Consider the following 20,324-nt stretch of genomic DNA (forward strand, 5'->3'; position numbering starts at 1 on the left):
TGTCACACACAAAGCAAGAGAAGAGAAACCAATCGCTGTTGGTATTTAAAACTATCGGGATGATTCTTGTGTCGGACGTCGCACTCATGACTCATTGACGATACTCTCTGACCAATCACGTGGCTCCTTAAACACCTCGAGCCGTGGAAAAAGCAAATTGGTTCTCAGCTGGTTCGCAGGTTGAACTGACTGATTGAACCTGCTTTGGTGGAAAAGGGTTATCAGTGGCCGGCAGTCTGTTGACGTCACATCTTAGTATCGGCTCGGCTCGGTTGGAACCTCAGATACCAAAAAAAAGCATCAGGTACCAGGAACTATCCCTGACGGAAAAGCAAATAGAGTTGATTCAAGCCAAGTAGAGCTACAACTGTATAATGGAAAAAGCCCCAAAAGTGCTATGGGAACAGGGTCTCCTCCATTGCCCCCCATCGAAAAACCTACTACTACTTTTACTCCTTTGCTTTTAACTGTCACTATGTATTTTATGATTTATTTTTTATTGTGTTTTCTATTTTTTGTGTTCTTCCTCTGTGTGTGAAGCACCAACCATGTTGTGTTTAAGGTGCTATATAAATAAAATTGAAGTCCTTGGGTTTGTGAAAGGCGTTATATAAATTTAACATATTATTATAATTATTATTATTATACCCTGCTGGTCACACTAATTGATCTTGTTCTGTTACGGTTTTACTTCTGTTTGATTATTATTATTTTTATTATTTTGTACATTATGTCTCTGTCCTATCTCTGCTCTTGGTTGCCTTGTTTTTGGTTTTATTTTTTCTGTTAGCAAAAACATTAAGAAAGTGCTATTATTAGTCTGTCTGTGTTCTCCACTAGGCCTGCAACGGATCATCATTGGTCCGTGATCCGTTCGGACCATCTATTTCGGTTCGGCACACGCATGATACGCGGATTGATTTATGAAAAAAAAAAAAAAAAATGTGCGCATGTTCAGTCCACACACAGCTGTAACCATTCCTGCTAGTTCCAGGGACAGAGCTACTTAACACGCTCTGGGTAAAAGTCTGCAACATGTAGAACAGTGGGCATGGAAAATAAAAGTAGGCTAGACTTCGGTGACTACTGTAACGATAACTGCTGCCTCTAGTGCTACGTCTGTTTCCTTATACTCGCGCTGCCACACAAACCAGTCGCCTAGGTTAGCCTACCACACAGACGTAACACTCAAAAAAAGACAAAACATGTTTATTTGTCTTGTCTATTTTTTTTTTGGCTGATCCGAAAAATGATCCGATCCGTGACTCTGATCCGAGGAACGATCCGAACCGTGAGTTTTGTGATTCGTTGCACCCCTATTCTCCACTGTGGCAGGACAATGCTGAGGTAAACTAGTGCAAAACGTTCTGCACACAAATGAAATGTTAGTACATAAACAACAGGCCAACGCAGCTTCAATTTAACTTAACACTCTTTGGGAAGTGTTAGCTTCAGTGTTTAACATCTAGTCAACTTCCACATGTGAATAAATCTGTCTGCTAACTTCTGGAGGGAAATTCCACAAACAAAAAAATCCCCCCGGAATCTAAAAATATCCCGATGGTGAACGAGCCGTTGTGTGTTTTTTCAGAGCTGATAAAAAACTATTAACTCCAAAACACATGAACCCTGAAAGCTGGGATAAGATCTAAAACAAGCATGGTCGCCCCCGATAACACGTTCAACACTTGTTTTCTTCACCGGTTCAGCGGCAGGTCAGCAGCAGCTTTCTGCTCTCTTTACGCTTCCTTTCTTCCACTTTTCAAAGAACTGTCAAAAAATAAAAAACTTGAATTTAAATATAGACAGATTTTTTTTCTTCTCCATTTGCAAATACAGGCTTAAAAATACAATTCAAAGACATCTAATCATCTCTTGTTGGCTGAGGAGGAAGAAACTGTCAGTCATACATTGGGCCTCATAAGAACATTTCTCATATTTTTACAGACTGGTACGAGTGTGCCACATCAGATTCATCAAACACTCATATCGCCAGGAAACAGTCGTAAATGACTTGCGTAAACATGATGAATCCCACCAGTTAATTAGCATAGTTGACACCCTCAAAAATACCATATAAGGTCAGCAGGTGTTTGGCAGGTTGTAGAGAAGCTCCATTCATAAAAAAGAACTTTAGGAGCTCTGAGATTGAGGTCCCACACTCAGAAATACATTGTATTATTTAGTAGTGGAAGTGGTGGAATTAAAATTCAAAGGTTGCGCTCCATCACAGAAATAAAAAATAAATGGTTTGACATGAAATTGGAGGCCAAAAAAAGGTCATGCTAGAAGAGCCGAATAACCTCGATCACCTACATTTCAGTTAAATTAATAAAAGTTATCAACAAATATTCAGTTTGCATTGTGGAAAAGTCGCTTTGTAGTTTAAGCCATTAATATTTATATTGTGAGCCGGCATTATACAGTGTCATAGTTTCAGTGACTCATAATATCATGCTTAAATTGTCAAATACTACTTTACTACTAGAGTAATACTTCTACAAACAGGGTGATGTCACCATGATTACGTGTAATTTATATCAATTCAAAATGTCTTCAAAGTAACGAGCGGGACAAAATCCATTAGACGACAACAAAGATTTTATTTCTTTAGAGAACGGCAGCTTGGTTGAGTGAGACCGGTACGACAGGACCGCACCACTCGTATCACAGAGAAAATCCTAAATTAGAGAGGCTTCTCATAAATCTCACGCACACAAAATTTAAGAAGATTAACTGACTTGATCAGCTGATCATCTCAGTAGAGAAGAGTCTCCACTGTGTCAAACTACAGAAACACACAGTTCATATTGTTAGTAGGGATGTGTATGAGCCCATGTTCTCACTGGTGAGTATAACCGATGAATAACCGAATATTGTCACACTTTCGAAGAGATGTTCTAGATGTTGACGTACTAGTTTGGTGATTAGCGTCAGGTCCGTCTCCCTCAGCTTTTGTCCATGTCAAGCCACTGTAGATTAACTCTGCATCATGTTCCCTCCAGTCAGCTAGCTAGCAGGCTAACTTACTAGCTAGCAGGCTAACTTACTACCGAGTCAAAGTAGCTGAGGGCAGCAGTAAAAAAATTTACTCTGTGTTTCAGGTTCTACTTCAACGCATCAAACTTAGAGCTCCTCCTAGTGGCCGAAAGTGAAAATTGCTCTCCAATAGCTGTTAGTGAACCCTTCATACTAGACTACACAACTCAACTCTTGATTAAAGTTTTTCAATGGAAAAACAAACAATCACAGCAGAAAGGTCGAAGTCCCCACCAACAATGATTTGGTTATTTGGTTTTAATGATTCACCCCTAATTGTTTCCATTGAGGACCACAAATTCCTAATAGACTCAAATCACAGGCAGTCGTACAGTAGCGTTACAGAGTGGTATGTCTTTACTCACAAAGAATCACTAACTTATTTTAACCATTACAGAATTAAAGGGGACATACAATGCTTTTTATGGGTTTCTGTTATTTATATCCTGTTCTGATGTTGGATGTTGAACATGGTCATAGTTATGTATAGTGCTGTGCAATATTACGTGTTATCGTAGTTATATATAACTACGGCTAACACCGCTAACCGACATTAACGTTACTACAGTTGTGATTTAGGTACACAGTGTAAAGTACAACTCAACGTCAGAATGACCGTCTGATAATCCAAATGTATCTGTGAGTTGAATGAAGGCCAATGTAACTGCAGCAACGCTACTACTTTGCGGTAGCATTTTTACGTCACGAAAAGCTTGGCAGAGAACACAGTGGAAACAGAACCCAAAGAGGAATTGGTGCCGAAAATACTATATCGGGACATATCGTTATGAGGATATAAAATGTTGTCCATATCGCACAGCACTAGTTATGTATGTAGAAATACTGCCTACAAGTCAAAAATCAATGCTTCAACCTGATCTGAACACTTTGTTTTGTTCCATTTGCTCATAAACAGCCATGTGTTCAGAGTGTTCATTTTGTTCAATTTGACACGTGTGTACCTACGAGGCAGATTTCTGACATCCCAAATAGTTTGTCCATTATGCAACTTACACAAGTGTGATGTGGAAACTTGAAGCCTGCAGGTCACAAAAACACTGAGCTTTACAATGAAGAAGGAGACTAAACTTCTTATCAAAAGTTTTTATTTTAATTGTTTAAACAACATTGTTTGTAGACAAATTGTCATATTAAACATGTCTGACTCTTAAAATGTTGCACAATAACTCCAAGTTAACTTTCAGTATTTGACAGCTACTGATACTCTGCTGAGGACGTGTTTCAGTGTTGAATACTCGGCCCTATTCTTCTTCACACTGTGATATATTACCCCCGAGCTCTGCATAGTGTACACAGACATTAAATCCAGTTTCTATTTTGCTTCTTTTTAATTATGAGGACGAGCTTGCAGGTGAGCCGCACCCTGCTCAACACAAACGCTCTGTTTATGTTAGTGATATGCCTCCGACAGGCAGAAACGCTCACCTTTAGATGAAGCCGCACCGGCGAGTTCATTGCACGACTTGCGGGTTTATGCAAGTTCAACTTCACCACATACACGCACACACACAGCGCAGACATGCACACACACATACAGGCCTTTTATTCAACAGCAGGTACAAGCTGGTTGGTAGAAGGAACTAGGAACATTTTTACAGCTGATTTATTCAAATCAGCAACACAGTAAAGAGGAAAATTGGTTGTTTGTTCACTGATATCTCTCATTGTTATGTACATGCATGCATTCACACTCTCAGGTGCACATATATAGATAATAACTAATACAGACATGCAAATAGCAAAGACAAAAACTGCACAAAGACAAACACATGCACGCACACACACACACACACACACACACACACATTTACACAAACATCCCACACACACACGGCCCCGCCCCCTCCACAGTGGAAGCAAAACAGCGATTAGAGTTTCAACTCTTCACCTCGGCATCGAACCGTCAGCCGCCGCCAGATCTGCTACCGAGCTTAATTACAGGCAAGGAGGAGACGGGCGGCGGTCCAGCATGATCAGCCTGCCTGCGTCAGAGATGACTGTGCCTTCACCTCACAGCACAAGTGCACATCAACACACACACACGGGTAACACATAAAAATCAGTGCATGTGAAAACAAAGTGTACAGTAGCAACCACAAAGAATTAGAGATATAAAAAAAGAGTGGCAGAAAGTTCAGGTATGTGCAGGTACACAGCCTGACACACACACACACACACACACATAACCTCAAAAACAAACACAGAGAATAACACAATGACACATGCAAACCAACTGCATCAACTGATTTTTTTAACTAGTTTTCATAAGAAACCAGCCTTGAACGCAACTCTGATTCATCATCTTTAACTTAATATGTTTAATTATCTATTAACTGTTGTTTATTTTCTACATCCAGCAGTTACTGATCAACATTCATTAGGAGTCGTGTTTCTGTCCACCTGCTGAATATAAAGCCCGATATTCTCTCTCTTTTAGCTCTGTTTTTACTCTCTACCAGTTCCTGAAGGAAATATCTACATGCTCCACTATGTTCAGCAGCTAGTCTGCAGATAACTGTGTGTGTTTGCTGTTTGGTGCTGAGCAGGTAGAGTACAGTGGCTTTTTTTAAGAGCTTTTTCTCTGAAAATGACGCTATGAGAGTGCTGAGAGTGAACCAAAACAGCTAAGCAATGAGCTGACACTAGCACTTGTTATAATGTGTCCAAAAGCAGGCACAACTGACAAAATAGTACCAGTACACAAGAATGGAAAGCTGCCATTCTCTGGAGCAAATAGTTGACACTTTAGTTTGCCTCCTGAGAGAGAGCTGAGTGTGTGCTACTGCTTTGACTGTAGGTACAGTGCTGCCCAACTTTACAATGGCTTTCAATATTAATGATCATGAAATACTGTTGAGAACAAATCAAGCTACAAATCAAGTCATAGGTTGAAAACTAGTGGAGTTACCTCAGGTCACTTTTGTACACATTTTTTTAGAAATGATTTAGCTCTGGTGTTAAAGGAGGCCTGGATTTCAATGTACAGAGATGTTTCAATGTATACATGTCGCCACCTACAGTTTATCATTCATAAATCAAGAGCTGCATGTAGAGGCTGAATCAGTCTTTGTATTTGAAACATAACATGGAGTGTAATCTCTGTAATCATTCCTCTTGTTCATACTGACTATTAAAAGATCTCCTTCAAATGTGCTTTCAATGTAAAGTGATGGAGGACTAAATGCCCACACAATCATTTAAAAGTCTCTGATCATCTTCTATTGAGCTTCATCCGTGTAAGATATTCATATCAAGTGATATCTGACACATTTACAGTCTTTTTTAGCATCATATCTCCTCTTAGTGTTTCCTGTTGAGCTGTGGTGGAAGTATAGTAACAAAAAGACAAAAACACTGTAACGTTGAAACATAGAAGATGAAGATTTGACTCATTTGGACGCTGAAGCTTCATATTAGCTTCAGATCAACTTTTAAATACGTTTGCACAGAAGGAGGACTGTGGATTTAGTATTTTAAATTTTGAATCTGTCAGAATGGACTTATGTTCTTGCTACTTAGTCTTGGAAGGATCAACTCACAAAATGCTGTTTAAAGTTTGAGATGGTGTGTTCTTCCATGTATTGTGCAATAAAAAAATCCTCACACAGTCCACAAAGCTTGGCTGATTACTTCACAACTGCACACTATCAATCTAATGTCTATTTATAATAATAAAGCAACAACAGGCCCCTTTCAAACTGCTTCTGTTGTACTTCTAAATTTCACAAGTCACACATTTTCTCTACATCAGCAGGAAAAACTCACCCAGGAAAGGCAAAGTGTTTGTGGTTCACATTTACTTCAAACACGAGTAAGCAATAAAGGTAAATAACTATTAGGATCAAAGATGGAGCAGGCGATTTCAGCAGCTGACATCAGTATACTTTATGAAAAAACAGAAGTGAAGGTGACTGAAAGTGGGAAAGGTGGAGGATGGAAAGGCGTTGTCTGATGAAGTTTACGTAAAGCAGCATTTAACTTAATAGGGTTAGGGTTGGGAATAATAATGGGAAGTGAACACAACAAATACAATACAGTAGATACAGTAGATGTTGGCCTAAAGAAATCAGTAAAGATTACCACTTGATGCTGTTAATGGTGCCACAGCTCCACCGTGTGGTGAAACCCTGAATGACAAGCATAGTTTCCTTGTCCATTGCCAAGGAGGTAAATACAGTAGCATAGGATGAATAACAAGGGTAGTTTGATGATTTAGTCAAATGAATTAAATTAATATACACTCCAAAGTATATAAAACAAGTCTGATAAGCTTTGTACAATAAATCAAGTAGAGTTCATTTGTTTATCCCCATTATATGTCTCTTTGGACTTTACAAACATGAGCTTAACCTTTGTGGAGATGAGGAAAAACATTGAAAAGAATGGAAGAAACTTCAGAGGGGCAATTCAAAGAAGGATCCCCCCAAAGCAGGAGGGAAATAAGTGCAGAAAGGGGCGGCTGATGATCAGAATACTACACAGAAAAGTATAAACAGATAGAGCTAACAGGGCAATAGAAATATCCATAAAGGACACTCATAGGCACAACTGTGTAGGCATAGTTTTTAATTAATTATAAATAACCAGAATAAAAAAAAACCCATAACTATGTGTAATGAGAGCCTGGGAATAGAACATTTTACATTACATGAGACTAAATACATCTGGGTCGATAAGTCATAATAAATGAATAAATACTATCAGAATGTTAACTTAGTAAATATTAGCCTGGAGCATCCTGTCTCCCTCGTTTTATTTTGTAACCCATGGACTCGTGTCACGCAACTTCCTGTTACCCAAGGTCCCAACATTTACCCCACACATCTGTACCTTGTTTTATAATCAGCCGTTCTCTATTTATACCCTTGTGTAGCTTTTCATTTCTTGCTGGATTGTCCTCTTCCTGTATACATATGGGCCAGACTTTTGTTCGACTTGTAATAAGAGTTGTTCTCAACAAATGATACAATCAGTAAAGATTTACAACTTGAATAATTCGCTCAAGATCTGATGTATGATTTAAGTGTTTAAGACCTTCTGTTTGATTCCCACCATGAAGTCACACTTTGGACCGTGAGATGTGACTCAGCCTTACTTCTTTGTGAAACTTTATCCAATTAGTAGTATTATAATGATTCTGTAACAGCATCATTAGAAATAACTTTGTTTTTTGTTGGATTTCAGATATCTTTATTGTTCCTCCACACTGTAATGTAAAGGAATTAAATTAACATTACTCCAGGTGCAATAAGATCTAAACATTTAAAAAACAACACAGAGTAAATTCTATAAAGTATGGAATAAAATACTGAAAATAAATTCTATCAATATTTTTAAAAGTATACATCTTAGAAATTAACTATGAACAGTATTCCATGTGACATCATCAAGTGACATCATCGAAAGAGTGTTATGCCCTTTGGTGATGTCATAAAGAAAGTACTCTTCAGGACTCAGAAAGTTCATTGGTTGAGTTCATCAATCTGTTTGCCCGTTCACCATCACAGACTCATCCAAACATGTCACTAGAGGAAGAAAACCATCAGCTCAGATTTGAGCTGGTGGAGAGCAAGAAAGAGATCCATCAACTCAGAGTCAAGCTGATGGAAAGAGAGGAAGACATCCATCAGCTCAGAGTCATGCTGCGGCGTGAACAAGAAAAAATTTTGCGACTCCTGGAGAGCCACAAAAGGCACAGCAAGGAAGTGGCAATGCTGAAAACAAAGCTCAAGGAGCACAACTTTTTGGAGAACATCGCAGCTGACAATGGGAGTGATGATGTGAGCCAGTATTTGAAAACTGAGCTCGAAAAGGTTGACACCCTCATAAAGGAAATAAAACACCTTGAAGTAACTCAGCAGACCAGCCAAGCAGTGAACACCTTCCAGGCGGCAGGATGTTCAAGCGGCCCACTGGAGAACATCTTCCAGACAGCAGGAAGTCTGAGCGGCCCACTGGAGAACATCTTCCAGACAGAAGGCGATCAGTTCATCTGTAACCTCGACCAGCGGCTAGAAATTTTACGGAATTTCATCCTCACAATCATCTTGAACATGGATCCCTTTGAATATGAGGGACAGCTTGGACTGGACTGGGATGATGGTGTGCAGCTGCAGACAAAGCGGGAAGCCAGAGTGGAGCATGTGGCTAAGAAGTTACCCGTATTACCTGAGTCTGCTCAGTCAAAATGTAAAGTAAAAAGATTTTTGTCTTTTGCTTTTGGCAAGCAAGACATGGAGGACTAACTGTAGCTCCAGCTGACTAAAGGAAGCTTTTCAGGAGTTCCTTTAACAACCAAACCCTTCTACCTAGAACCAAAACATAAATAAACAGAGAGCATTCAGTTCATGTATTTTTCATTAGCTTATAACACTCTGCTTTAATTTACATACAAATTAACTTAAATTGCATTATAAATATTAATGTGCTGTAAACCGTTTTATTACCTTGTTGCCACTTTCAACTGCTTGTTTTCACCATAATTTTAACATAAATGACATTTGCCAGAACTCTTTGGAAATAAAATACATCCGCTTTACAGGAAATAGCCTACCAATCAATTCCACATACAAACAGCATAGCAACATGTCCACAGATAGAAGTTGGGCAGTGCTGTGTGTACAACTGATTTAATGAGACACAAATAAGGCAAAACTGCTAATAAACAGGGTATTATTACAACTTTCAGACTATTGATGGATGTGACAGCCAACTTGGATTTTTAGGTCGGGGTGGTGAGGTTTGTCTGACCTTCCGAGTCAGAAAAGCAACTTCAGTGGGCGCAACATAAATAACAGCCACACACTTTCAGTAGAGAGATAGAGAGAGCCACAGAGTGAATGCAGAGAGGGAGCAGCATTAGTGAGAACAAATAATTGAACCAGAGAAATAAAACTGTTTAATAAAACTCTCCTCAGTGGTTAACCTGCCTAGTGGCCAGTCATTGTTACTACATCTAACACTACTACTACTACAGTCTACAGTTAGCCAGTTAGCTGAGTTAGCAGCCAAGTTAGCCACTGAGTTAGCCGCCGAGCTCAGCCAGAAGCAGAAAGCTCTCAGACTAGTGTCCATGTTTCTGGTAGAGGTGGTGACTTTGAATGACAGGTGACACTTGGTAGGAGACGGGGTTTCAGCGAACTCCGCGGGCAGCGTTTGGGAGCAGAGAAAGAGGCTCATTTTTACACAACTTTGAAGCCTAATTTCATATATTTGGTGGGTTTTTTTAATCATTCAAATTTGGCAGGGTGGTTAACAACGCACTTTTCTGTGGTATGTCAAACTCAGAACACATATTTATTCTTACTTTACACAGACTTTAAGCGATGCTACTGTTAAATGTGCTGTTCTTCTACTAAGTGCTGACACTTACTGACATGGAAATGTTACTGGCAGCAATATGCACCACCACAACTATCAGTTGGTTTTTTAACAAACAAAAACAATGTACATATACATAACATGTACAAAAAGGTACACATAATAAAAGTAATACAAATGTATACTTTTTAATGCTATGGACTTAAACTGGGTGGGATACTTATCAGTGGCGTCTCTGGCATGAAAAGTTGAGTGTGGCACAAGAATGGGCACTTTACATCCACAAGCAGCAAAGCCTACACAATAAATTCTAATCCAATTCAAGACCACAATCCATTTTCATTCATAGCCTTACATATTAAGGCTATGAATAAAACCTTTGAATGCTTCAAAATAAAAATGCCACTCACCAGTGTTGTTCATTTCTTGAATAGAAAGGATGCACGTCGATCTTTCATCTGGGCAAACTTGTCAATAACCCGTCTGTCCAAGTCCATTAATCCATGAATGAATTCATTTTCAATGGACAACATCGCCAGTGCATTTAATATCTGCTGCTCCATTGTGTTTCTTGTAAATGTCTTGATCCTTTTCACTGTTGAAAAGTTTCTCTCTGTCTCAGCTGTGGTCATTGGTGTTGTGATAATAATTTTGATCAGTGACACAGTTTCAGATAATGCATCCTGTGGGTTGTTGATGTTAAAATCCACCGGCTGATGCGGTCCCAGACGTTTAATTTCTAATTTTTCCTCAAGTGGCAAAGTGCTAAATTTAGCCTTTATCAAAGAATCTACATCATTCATATTGTTGCTTTGCTTTTATTGTCTTTTTGCTCCCGATGAAAACCAACCTAGCTTGCTGCTGCATACTGCCATCCGCCAAAACTGAACGCGTTGATTACGTCTTGACGTATGTGATTCCAGTGTTTTAATTGGATGATTTCGGCCTTGGGGCCACAATAACTGTGCCCCAAGGCCGTCTACTACTGAGAGCAGTTTTGGACATGCGCACTATGATTTTAGTGGCTCATCACTTAAACAGACGCTCATGGGCCGGCCCTATTTCAGTCCCGTTTAGAGAAATTAGGCCATTGATCTTGGCTTTGGCAAAGCCTTTGAATTATGCATAAATGTTTATGACGAAATTGGTTTAGTAACATAATTGGTATTTATTGAATATTATTATTTTTGATAAAATATTATTTATAGATTATTAATTAAAGTTTTCTATTCGCAATTATTTTGAGCCTGCATAGTGCTCAACAGCACCATCTGGTGGGGCCAGGCGGCAATGGCCCCAAATGCAGAGACGTCACTGATACTTATATTGTAAAAGCTGTCACTTTTTTCATTTCTTATTCTTTTAAAGGGTGTTGAATTGAACAAATGTATTGTTTAAAATACTTGCTAAAGAGTTGTTCAATATTTCAACAGATACCAAAATAGGAAAGCAAGGCAAGTTTATTTGTGTAGCACATTTCAACAAGACAATTCAAACTTCTTAACATAAAACATGAAGACATCTATACAAAATGTAAAAGCAGTAGCAGTAGATTTAATTACAATTCAAATTTGCTAAATATAAAATACAAATACTTTAAAACAATTAAACTAGAATTAGATAAAGGAGAGTAAAAGTTACAAGGCAATGTATGATATATATCAAAAGCCTCAAATTTGACTGAATTAAAGGCAGCAGCAAAAAGAAAAGTCTTCAGCCTTGACTGAAAAGAACGGAGAGCTTTTGTTTTGAACACTGCTTCTACAGTTTAGTTTTGACTCTGGGAACAGAAAGCAGACCCGTCCCAGACAAGGTGAGGCGTCGTGACTGTTCATGATGCAGCAGCAGATTATAAATATATGTAGACACACACACACACACACGCACACACATATGTATGGAAGTCACTGTATTCAGACTTCATGACTTTCAGATACAATGCTAATTAATTTCATTTTATTAATTGAATTTCCTCTTGATTAATTCACAATTCTTCCTACATTAATCAATGGAGGTGGTGCCCCTATAATTGCCCCCAACCCCCCTACAGAGAACACAGAGACATTAAGGAACCAAACCGGCCAGACCAGAACCTAAACCCAGCACACAGAGGTTCAGTGAATGTGGTGTTGAAGGTGTGGAGGTGGATCAGTGTGTCAGAGGAGACTCTGTAGAAGGACAGAGTGCCAGCAGGACAGTCCACATACACTGCTACTCTGTTAGAGATAGAAGAGGAGGAGGAGAAGATGGATTTTCTTCTGTTATTGTGCCAGACAAAGTAACCAGTATCACAACAATCCAGAGTCCAGGACTGATTGTTCATTCCAAACTTGCAGTCATCACTGTCTCCTCTCCTGCCGATTCCTCTGTAAGTCACTGCTATATGAACTCCTCCTCGCCACTCGACCTCCCAGTAACAGCGACCAGTCAGATCATTTTTACACAGCAGTTGAGGCCTGCAGTCAAATCTGTCTGGATGATCAGGATATGACTGAACCTCCTCCACATATGTTGCTGTCCTGCTGCTGTCAGACAGTTTGACATTTCTGTTCACTGTGTTTGGATCCAGTGTGAGTTCACAGACATCTGAGAGAGGAGACACAATACAGCTACAGTTATTGATGTATTATCTGTTTGATCATGACATAATCTTCATCTTCAGTAGGATGTGAATAAGTGATGTCACAGTCTGAAGTCTGCTTTGTTTTAATGAATCAAATGAAAAACACACTTACACCTCCTCAGACCTGGGGTTAACCATCGTACTCCAGCAGGCTGCACCCTGAAAGGAGAAGCAACATGTTCTGTTACATTACTGTATATCACTAGTTTACTCCTTTATTATTCTGTTCAAATGTATGGTTGGGCTTTGATAGACTTTTATCCTATCTGAATCCTATCTCCAGTATCCCTATCAATCTGGAACCCTGATTGAATATCATCAGGTTTAACTTTCAACATTTACAGGAAACTTCAGTTAGAAATAACAAAAAGATTCAGTTGAGATATGTGACCAGCTCTGACAGAAAAAATGTTTCCAGCTCTTCCTCCTCTATAGGACAGTGTCTATCCATACCTGAGAGTGTCCAGTCTCCAGTGTGGATCCTTCAGTCGAGCAGACAGCAGCTTCTCTCCTGAGTCTCCTGGATGATTGTAGCTCAGGTCCAGCTCTCTCAGATGGGAGGGGTTGGAGCTCAGAGCTGAGTCCAGAGAAGCACAGCCTTCCTCTGTGATCAGACATCCTCCCAGCCTGAAAAAATACAAAACAGTCAACAGTGTCAGATACAAAGTGTGTTTATGAAGAGTGAAGCATTTGGAAAAAGGGAGAATAAAACTTTATCCTCTGTTGAACATCGTGATGATACTGACCTAAGAGTTTCCAGAGTACAATGGGGACTCTCCATTCCAGCAGACAACTGCTTCACTCCTGAATCCTGCAGGTTGTTGTTACTCAGGTCCAATTCTCTCAGACTAGAGGATTCAGAGCTGAGAACTGAAGTCAGAGCTGTACAGCTTCTCTCTGAGAGGTTACAATCACTCAGCCTGGATGGGAAATAATAAAGAAAAACAAGTAAGAAGTTATTTATTTTTCTCTCCCGTTCAAAAAGCAGACAATCTAAATTATGATGAATACTATCTTACACTATCTGTCTACTTACAGAGCTTTTTTGGAGGCTTTGACCACTGGCAGCAGCCTCAGAAGAGCTTCCTCTGAAGCGGAGTATTTCTTCAGGTCAAACACATCCAGCTCTTTTTCTGATGACAGTAAGATGAAGACCAGAGCTGACCACTGAGCAGGAGACAGTTCATCTGTGGAGAGACTTCCTGGTCTAAGGAACTGTTGGATCTCCTCCACTAGAGAACGATCATTCAGTTCATTCAGACAGTGGAACAGATTGATGCTTCTCTCTGCAGACAGATTCTCACCGATCTTCTTCTTGATGTATTCAACTGTTTTCTGATTGATCTTTGAACTACTTCCTGTCTCTGTCAGCAGACCTCGTAGGAGAGTCTGACTGGTCTGCAGTGAAAGACCCAGGAGGAAGCGGAGGAACAAGTCCAGGTGTCCATTTGGACTCTGTAAAGCCTCATCCACAGCACTCTGGTAGAAATGTGTCATTGAAGATTCTTGTTTAGATTCAGACTTCTGGGATGATGTTTGTTCTTCTGCCAGCAGATTGACTCCAGACTTGATGAATGTCAGATGAACGTGAAGAGCAGCCAGAAACTCCTGAACGCTCAGATGGATGAAGCAGAACACCTTGTCCTGGTACAGCCCTCTCTCCTCTTTAAAGACCTGTGTGAACACTCCTGAGCACACTGAGGCTGCTCTGATATCGATGCCACATTCTGTCAGGTCTGATTCATAGAAGATCAGGTTGCCTTTCTGCAGCTGCTCAAAAGCCAGTTTTCCCAGAGACACAATCATCTTCCTGTTCTCTGGACTCCAGTGTGGATCTGTCTCAGCTCCTCCATGATACTTGATGTTCTTCACTTTTGTCTGAACCACCAGGAAGTGGATGTACATCTCAGTCAGGGTCTTGGGCAGCTCTCCTCCCTCTCTGCTTTTCAACACATCCTCCAGAACTGTAGCAGTGATCCAGCAGAAGACTGGGATGTGGCACATGATGTGGAGGCTTCGTGATGTCTTGATGTGGGAGATGATGGTGCTGGCCTGCTCCTTATCTCCGGATCTCTTCTTGAAGTACTCCTCCTTCTGTGGGTCAGTGAACCCTCTGACCTCTGTCACCATGCTGACACACTCAGGAGGGATCTGATTGGCTGCTGCAGGTCGTGTGGTTATCCAGAGGCGAGCAGAGGGAAGCAGTTTCCCCCTGATGAGGTTTGTCAGCAGCACATCCACTGAGGTGGACTCTGTAACATCAGTCAGGATTTCAGTGTCGTGGAAGTCCAGAGGAAGTCGACACTCATCCAGACCGTCAAAGATGAACACAACCTGGAACTCTTCAAACCTGCAGATTCCTGCTTCTTTGGTTTCAGTAAAGAAGTGATGAACAAGTTCCACCAAGCTGTACTTTTTCCCTTTCAGCACATTCAGCTCTCTGAAAGTGAATGGAAATGTGAAGTGTATGTCCTGGTTGGCTTTGTCTTCAGCCCAGTCCAGAGTGAACTTCTGTGTTAAGACTGTTTTCCCAATGCCAGCCACTCCCTTTGTCATCACTGTTCTGATTGGTTCATCTCTTCCAGGTGAGGCTTTAAAGATGTCTTCATGTCTGATTGTTGTTTCTGGTTTGACTGGTTTCCTGGATGCTGTTTCAATCTGTCTGACCTCATGTTCATCATTGACCTCTGCAGTCCCTCCCTCTGTGATGTAGAGCGGTGTGTAGATCTGATTTAGAGGGGTTGGGTTTCCTGCTTTAGCGATCCCTTCAAACAGACACTGGAACTTTTTACTCAGGCGAGATTTGACTTTAGACTGACAACCTGCAGGACTTCCTGAATGAACACAAAATAAATAAGATCAATAATTGATTCATAAAGAAATGATTATAAATATCTAATTCCGCAAAATGATGCATTTATGAACACAATTCCCTCCATCTCTTGATATATAAGTAAATGTCTCATTTATCCAGGATGTTAAATGTTTATAGAAATCCTCTTACTGCTCTCTAGACGGTCAGCCAGCTCCTCCTGCTTCATTCTCCTCAGGAAGTGCAGTGTGACCTTCATAAATGCGTCTCTGCTGTTTCTCTTCTGCTCTTCCTCCTCACTGTCCAGATCCTCCTCATCCTCCCTCTGGCTCTCTAAGCATTCTGGGTAATCTGGACTCAGAACCTTCTGCATCTTCTTCAGCTCGTTCTTCACAAAAGTGACGATGTTCTCCTCCAGCAGCTGGAACAGAATCAAATATGAATGATACAATAAAACTAAAATAAGAAAGCATCAGATCCATGTTGGACACACTTACAATCCACTGGTCTACAAAGTTCAGCATGGAGATGATTGTGAACAGAAAAGATGTAAAAGTAGTTGTTGTACATGTACAGACCATAAATATGGAGTCCAGGTGTGTTTGACGCTGCTGGGCAGACTGACCACTGGGAACCTCTGAGCTCTCCTGGTCCACTCTGTGGAGAAATCATGAAAAATGAGCTCACATTATGTCTGTCCACACAGAGACAAACACAAGCTAAAGGTCCATCATGTGATATTTGGATGTGAACAGAGGATCAGATGACTCCCTGTAGTGGTAAAGCTTTACGAGTCTTGCCCATCTCACAAAGAATCAACATCTCTTTCTGTTTGTAGCTTTCAGCTCAGAGATGCAAATACAACTCAAAACCCATTATTGTCACCTTTCATTTTATTATGTATTAAAGACATTTTTTGTAAACTCTGATGAAAGGCTCTGGCCCCTCCAATGTAGAACGGATAGTTTGAGAAGAAATTCTTCTTTAAAATGTGTTGAATTTTAAATGTTTTCATAGAAACAACAACAAACTGAGAAGATCAAATTCATTCATTCACTAATTAGATTTCTTATGGAGCTAAACTTGCTCACATCAAAAATATAAATAAATGACCCAAATCTCAAATACCTCAACTACTCAGAACTATCTACTCTGATTTAGATTTGATGTCATAATGTCTAATAACCCAACTTTTATGCTGAAAGCAACTTACTCGAATGAATGTCGTTTAAAATTAGTAACGAAATCCTTTGAACTGTCACTCTTCAAGGACACAGAGCTGGGTTCAGGATCAGGTTCATGAGAGTCTGGTCTCTGGATCCTGGTACTAAAACACATTTATTGAAACTCAGTTGAATTGACACTGAATAAAATACTTATAATTGATTTTTTTTTTTAAACAACTTACTTTTTGTCAGAATGTTGTTTAAAATTAATATCAAAATCCTTTGACCAGTTGCTCTTGAGGGACACACAGCTGGGTTCAGGTCCAGGTCCAGGGTCAGGTTCAGTAGAGTCTGGTCTCTGATAGATCCTGGTAGAAAAACATTTCTTTTGATTCTATTGGAGCTCACATATCCAGCAGAATTCCTATTTTAAATATGTGAAATCTGAACTGTTTTAAAAGAAAAAACAACAAACTGAACTGATCTAATTGCCAACATTATGGATCTCCACCAGTCCCTCCATTCAGCTTCTTGTGATTATTGAGGCCAAAAGGTGCTTGATTTTGAAAGAGCTTTTCATATTGACAATTTTAATATTAAGAACAACTTACTTTTGATCACATGAATGCGGTTTAAAATCAGGTGACTGGTCGCTCTTGAAGGACACACAGCTGGGTCCTGGTCCAGGTCCAGTAGAGTCTGGTCTGTACTGCTGCTCTAGGCTTCAACACAACACATACAGAAGTTATATAGCTAATTTAAAAACAACAAGAGTTTACCAAAGGGCTGCACAAATTATAGTGGCACATAGAGTATTAAAATATGATGTGATGTCATAGACAACTAGACATTTTCATCTCACCTCTGAGCCTTGGTCTGGCTGTCATGTTCCCCACACAGAGAGCTTTTAGAGGGAGGGACTCCCTCCTCTCGGTCCTCACTCTGATCCATGCTGCAGAAGTCACATCCACATCAGTCACACACACTTTCTACCTTCATCTGGAGACGAAACACAAATAATTCTTTAGATAGATAGATAGATAGATAGATAGATAGATAGATAGATAGATAGATAGATAGATAGATCTTTATTGTCAGTGTATATGATACAATGAAATTTCAGTTTGAGCAATTTTTCAGATAGCAGCATAGGATAAAATAGATAAAAATATGAATATATTTATATACACATATGCTAACACATTCACACAATTTCATCTGTGAAATACTAAAATTCAGTCATCTTCTACTATATATCAGTGTGAGGCAGAGAAAGCTGCCATCAACTGCTGTATTTCTTCTATCAGTCCACTAGAGGGCGTTATGGAGCTGCAGTGAAGATGAGCACACAGGATTTATATTCACTGACACACTCTGACTGAAATTGAGAGAAAGCTTCATTGATTAATTCATTAGTTATTCATCATTACTCTGACACAATGCAGTCACAGTAAATGCCATCTAACATGCATTACACTGACCAACCATGATGTCAATAATTAACCTTAAGTACTGAAAATATAGAATTTATGGCAGTTTTGCTTAGACTGTGTTCCTAATAAAATGCTGTTTTTAATAGTTGCTGCTGTGATTATACTGCACTGATCTCTTATGGCAATTTTCCCATATTCATATTTTATAGATGGATCTTTTTTTTTTAAATTTAAAATCTTAATGATAGCAGTGGGAAAATATAGAGTAAAGAGTAAAATATCTTCCTCTCTAATGAAGTGGAAAAAAATAAATGACTGAGTCTCAATAAAGACTTTCTAAACACATTTGATGACACAAATAAAGAAGGGACACTATGTTGGAGGAGTAGCTTATATGGGTGCTGTCTTTCTGAATACTGACATGTTAAGGCTACAGTATTTATTTAATAAAATAATTTAAGCCCCTCTCCACCCTGCAGTCATGGTTTATAAATACACTCATGGGCCACACTTCAATACAATACAACAACTCTTCAATATGTTCTACTTTTTATGCATTTTCAGTTTTTGTAAACATTGTCAAAAAGGTGATACTTTACTCTACTTTATGTTTATTATTTAAGGTTGTGATGGTGGGGTACTGGAGTGCATTGTATTGACTGGGGTTCCTGATATTTTGCCCCCCTTATGTATGTTAATGGAGTGGACAAAATATTAGGAACACCATTCAATATAGGTAATGCACCACCACCATCCACTATGACCTCAGTAATAAACATAAAGGAGAATTATCACCTTCCTGAAAATGTTTACAAAAATTGAAAATAAGCAGAAATTATAGAAGAGGTATAGAGAGTGTATAAACAGTTCACCTGTTAACACAAAGCTGTTCCAGCGGCTGTTCCGGCCGAGCAGAGCCGCATGTAGAGTCACAGACAGCGGGGACAACTGCGGCCAATCTCCGCCTCAACTACAGACTGACTCAGGTAGGAAAACCTGTCTGTCAGTCAGTCAGTCAGTCAGTCATGGTGGGACACAAAACAACAGCTCTCAACGACTGAAGATGAACATTTTCACACTCTGTTAACAAGAACATGGCGGAAATGCTCCATCTATTATAAATTCACCGTTAGCTCCAAATAAACTTTATGACAACAGCTCATTTCTGTTGTTGTTTCTAGATGAAGCGCCATTACGGTAAGAAACACTAGAAACTTTCATTACCTTTTAGATGGAGAACATCTTATTGCCACGATACCACAACAACAGAAAGTAAACGCAGGCAGGAAATAAACGGGAAGAGAAAGCGTGTGTCTCAACCTATGGTCTCAACCCTATGGTCTCAACCACATGTCCCCCTGGTGGTACAAACCGCTTACTGCAGCAAGTCTGCACAACATTTCTGACAGTTTCACTTAGCGCCTCTTGTCTGCTATATTTGGGTCTGCAGTGTGAACAGTTCCTCACACAGCCTCTCACATCTGAATGTCAGTGTGATAGTCAATCAGAGAGCTTCTTACATCTCAGCTCAGAGATTATTTGTATTGCAGTTTTCAGTCCAGGAGGGACACTGAAAGTGGAAATGAAAAGGAAAAATGACTCAGCAAGTCCATTATCAAATAAGATAAGGAAAAACAATAACATTTAGTTTTTTTTGGTCTCTATTCAACTTCTCCTTCTTTTTACAGTAGTTACAGATACATTTAGAGTTTTAATTAATTCAGTCTTTTATTAACTCCTGGATAGAGGACACAGAGGAATATCTTTTTTTTACAAAAGTGCAGAGTACTGACGTAAGCATAAACAGAGGCTGGTCAAGCTGGTCTAAGCTGTTTTTTTCAGCAGTGGAAATGAGACTCGAACGGAAGAGAGGGAAATAACTGCAGTTAAGATGCCTGACAAGGTATATA

General features: G+C 39.6%; 1 protein-coding gene across 1 annotated transcript; it reads right to left on the reverse strand.

Moving 5' to 3' along the window:
* Positions 1 to 12,424: 12,424 nt before the first annotated feature.
* Positions 12,425 to 19,668, reverse strand: LOC128373267 (NLR family CARD domain-containing protein 3-like). Its single transcript, XM_053333558.1, has 12 exons — positions 19,639 to 19,668; positions 17,844 to 17,980; positions 17,593 to 17,703; positions 17,224 to 17,349; positions 17,029 to 17,142; positions 16,394 to 16,472; positions 16,008 to 16,236; positions 14,040 to 15,837; positions 13,750 to 13,923; positions 13,457 to 13,630; positions 13,116 to 13,162; positions 12,425 to 12,966 (listed from the first exon to the last, which is right to left on the reverse strand). The coding sequence occupies exons 2-12, from the start codon at positions 17,930 to 17,932 to the stop codon at positions 12,425 to 12,427; spliced, it is 3,483 nt and encodes a 1,160-aa protein (XP_053189533.1). The 5' UTR covers positions 17,933 to 17,980; positions 19,639 to 19,668.
* Between the last annotated feature and the right edge of the window lie 656 nt (positions 19,669 to 20,324).

Source organism: Scomber japonicus, chromosome 14, assembly GCF_027409825.1.
Source record: "Scomber japonicus isolate fScoJap1 chromosome 14, fScoJap1.pri, whole genome shotgun sequence".
In the NCBI taxonomy this organism is placed as follows: domain Eukaryota; kingdom Metazoa; phylum Chordata; class Actinopteri; order Scombriformes; family Scombridae; genus Scomber; species Scomber japonicus.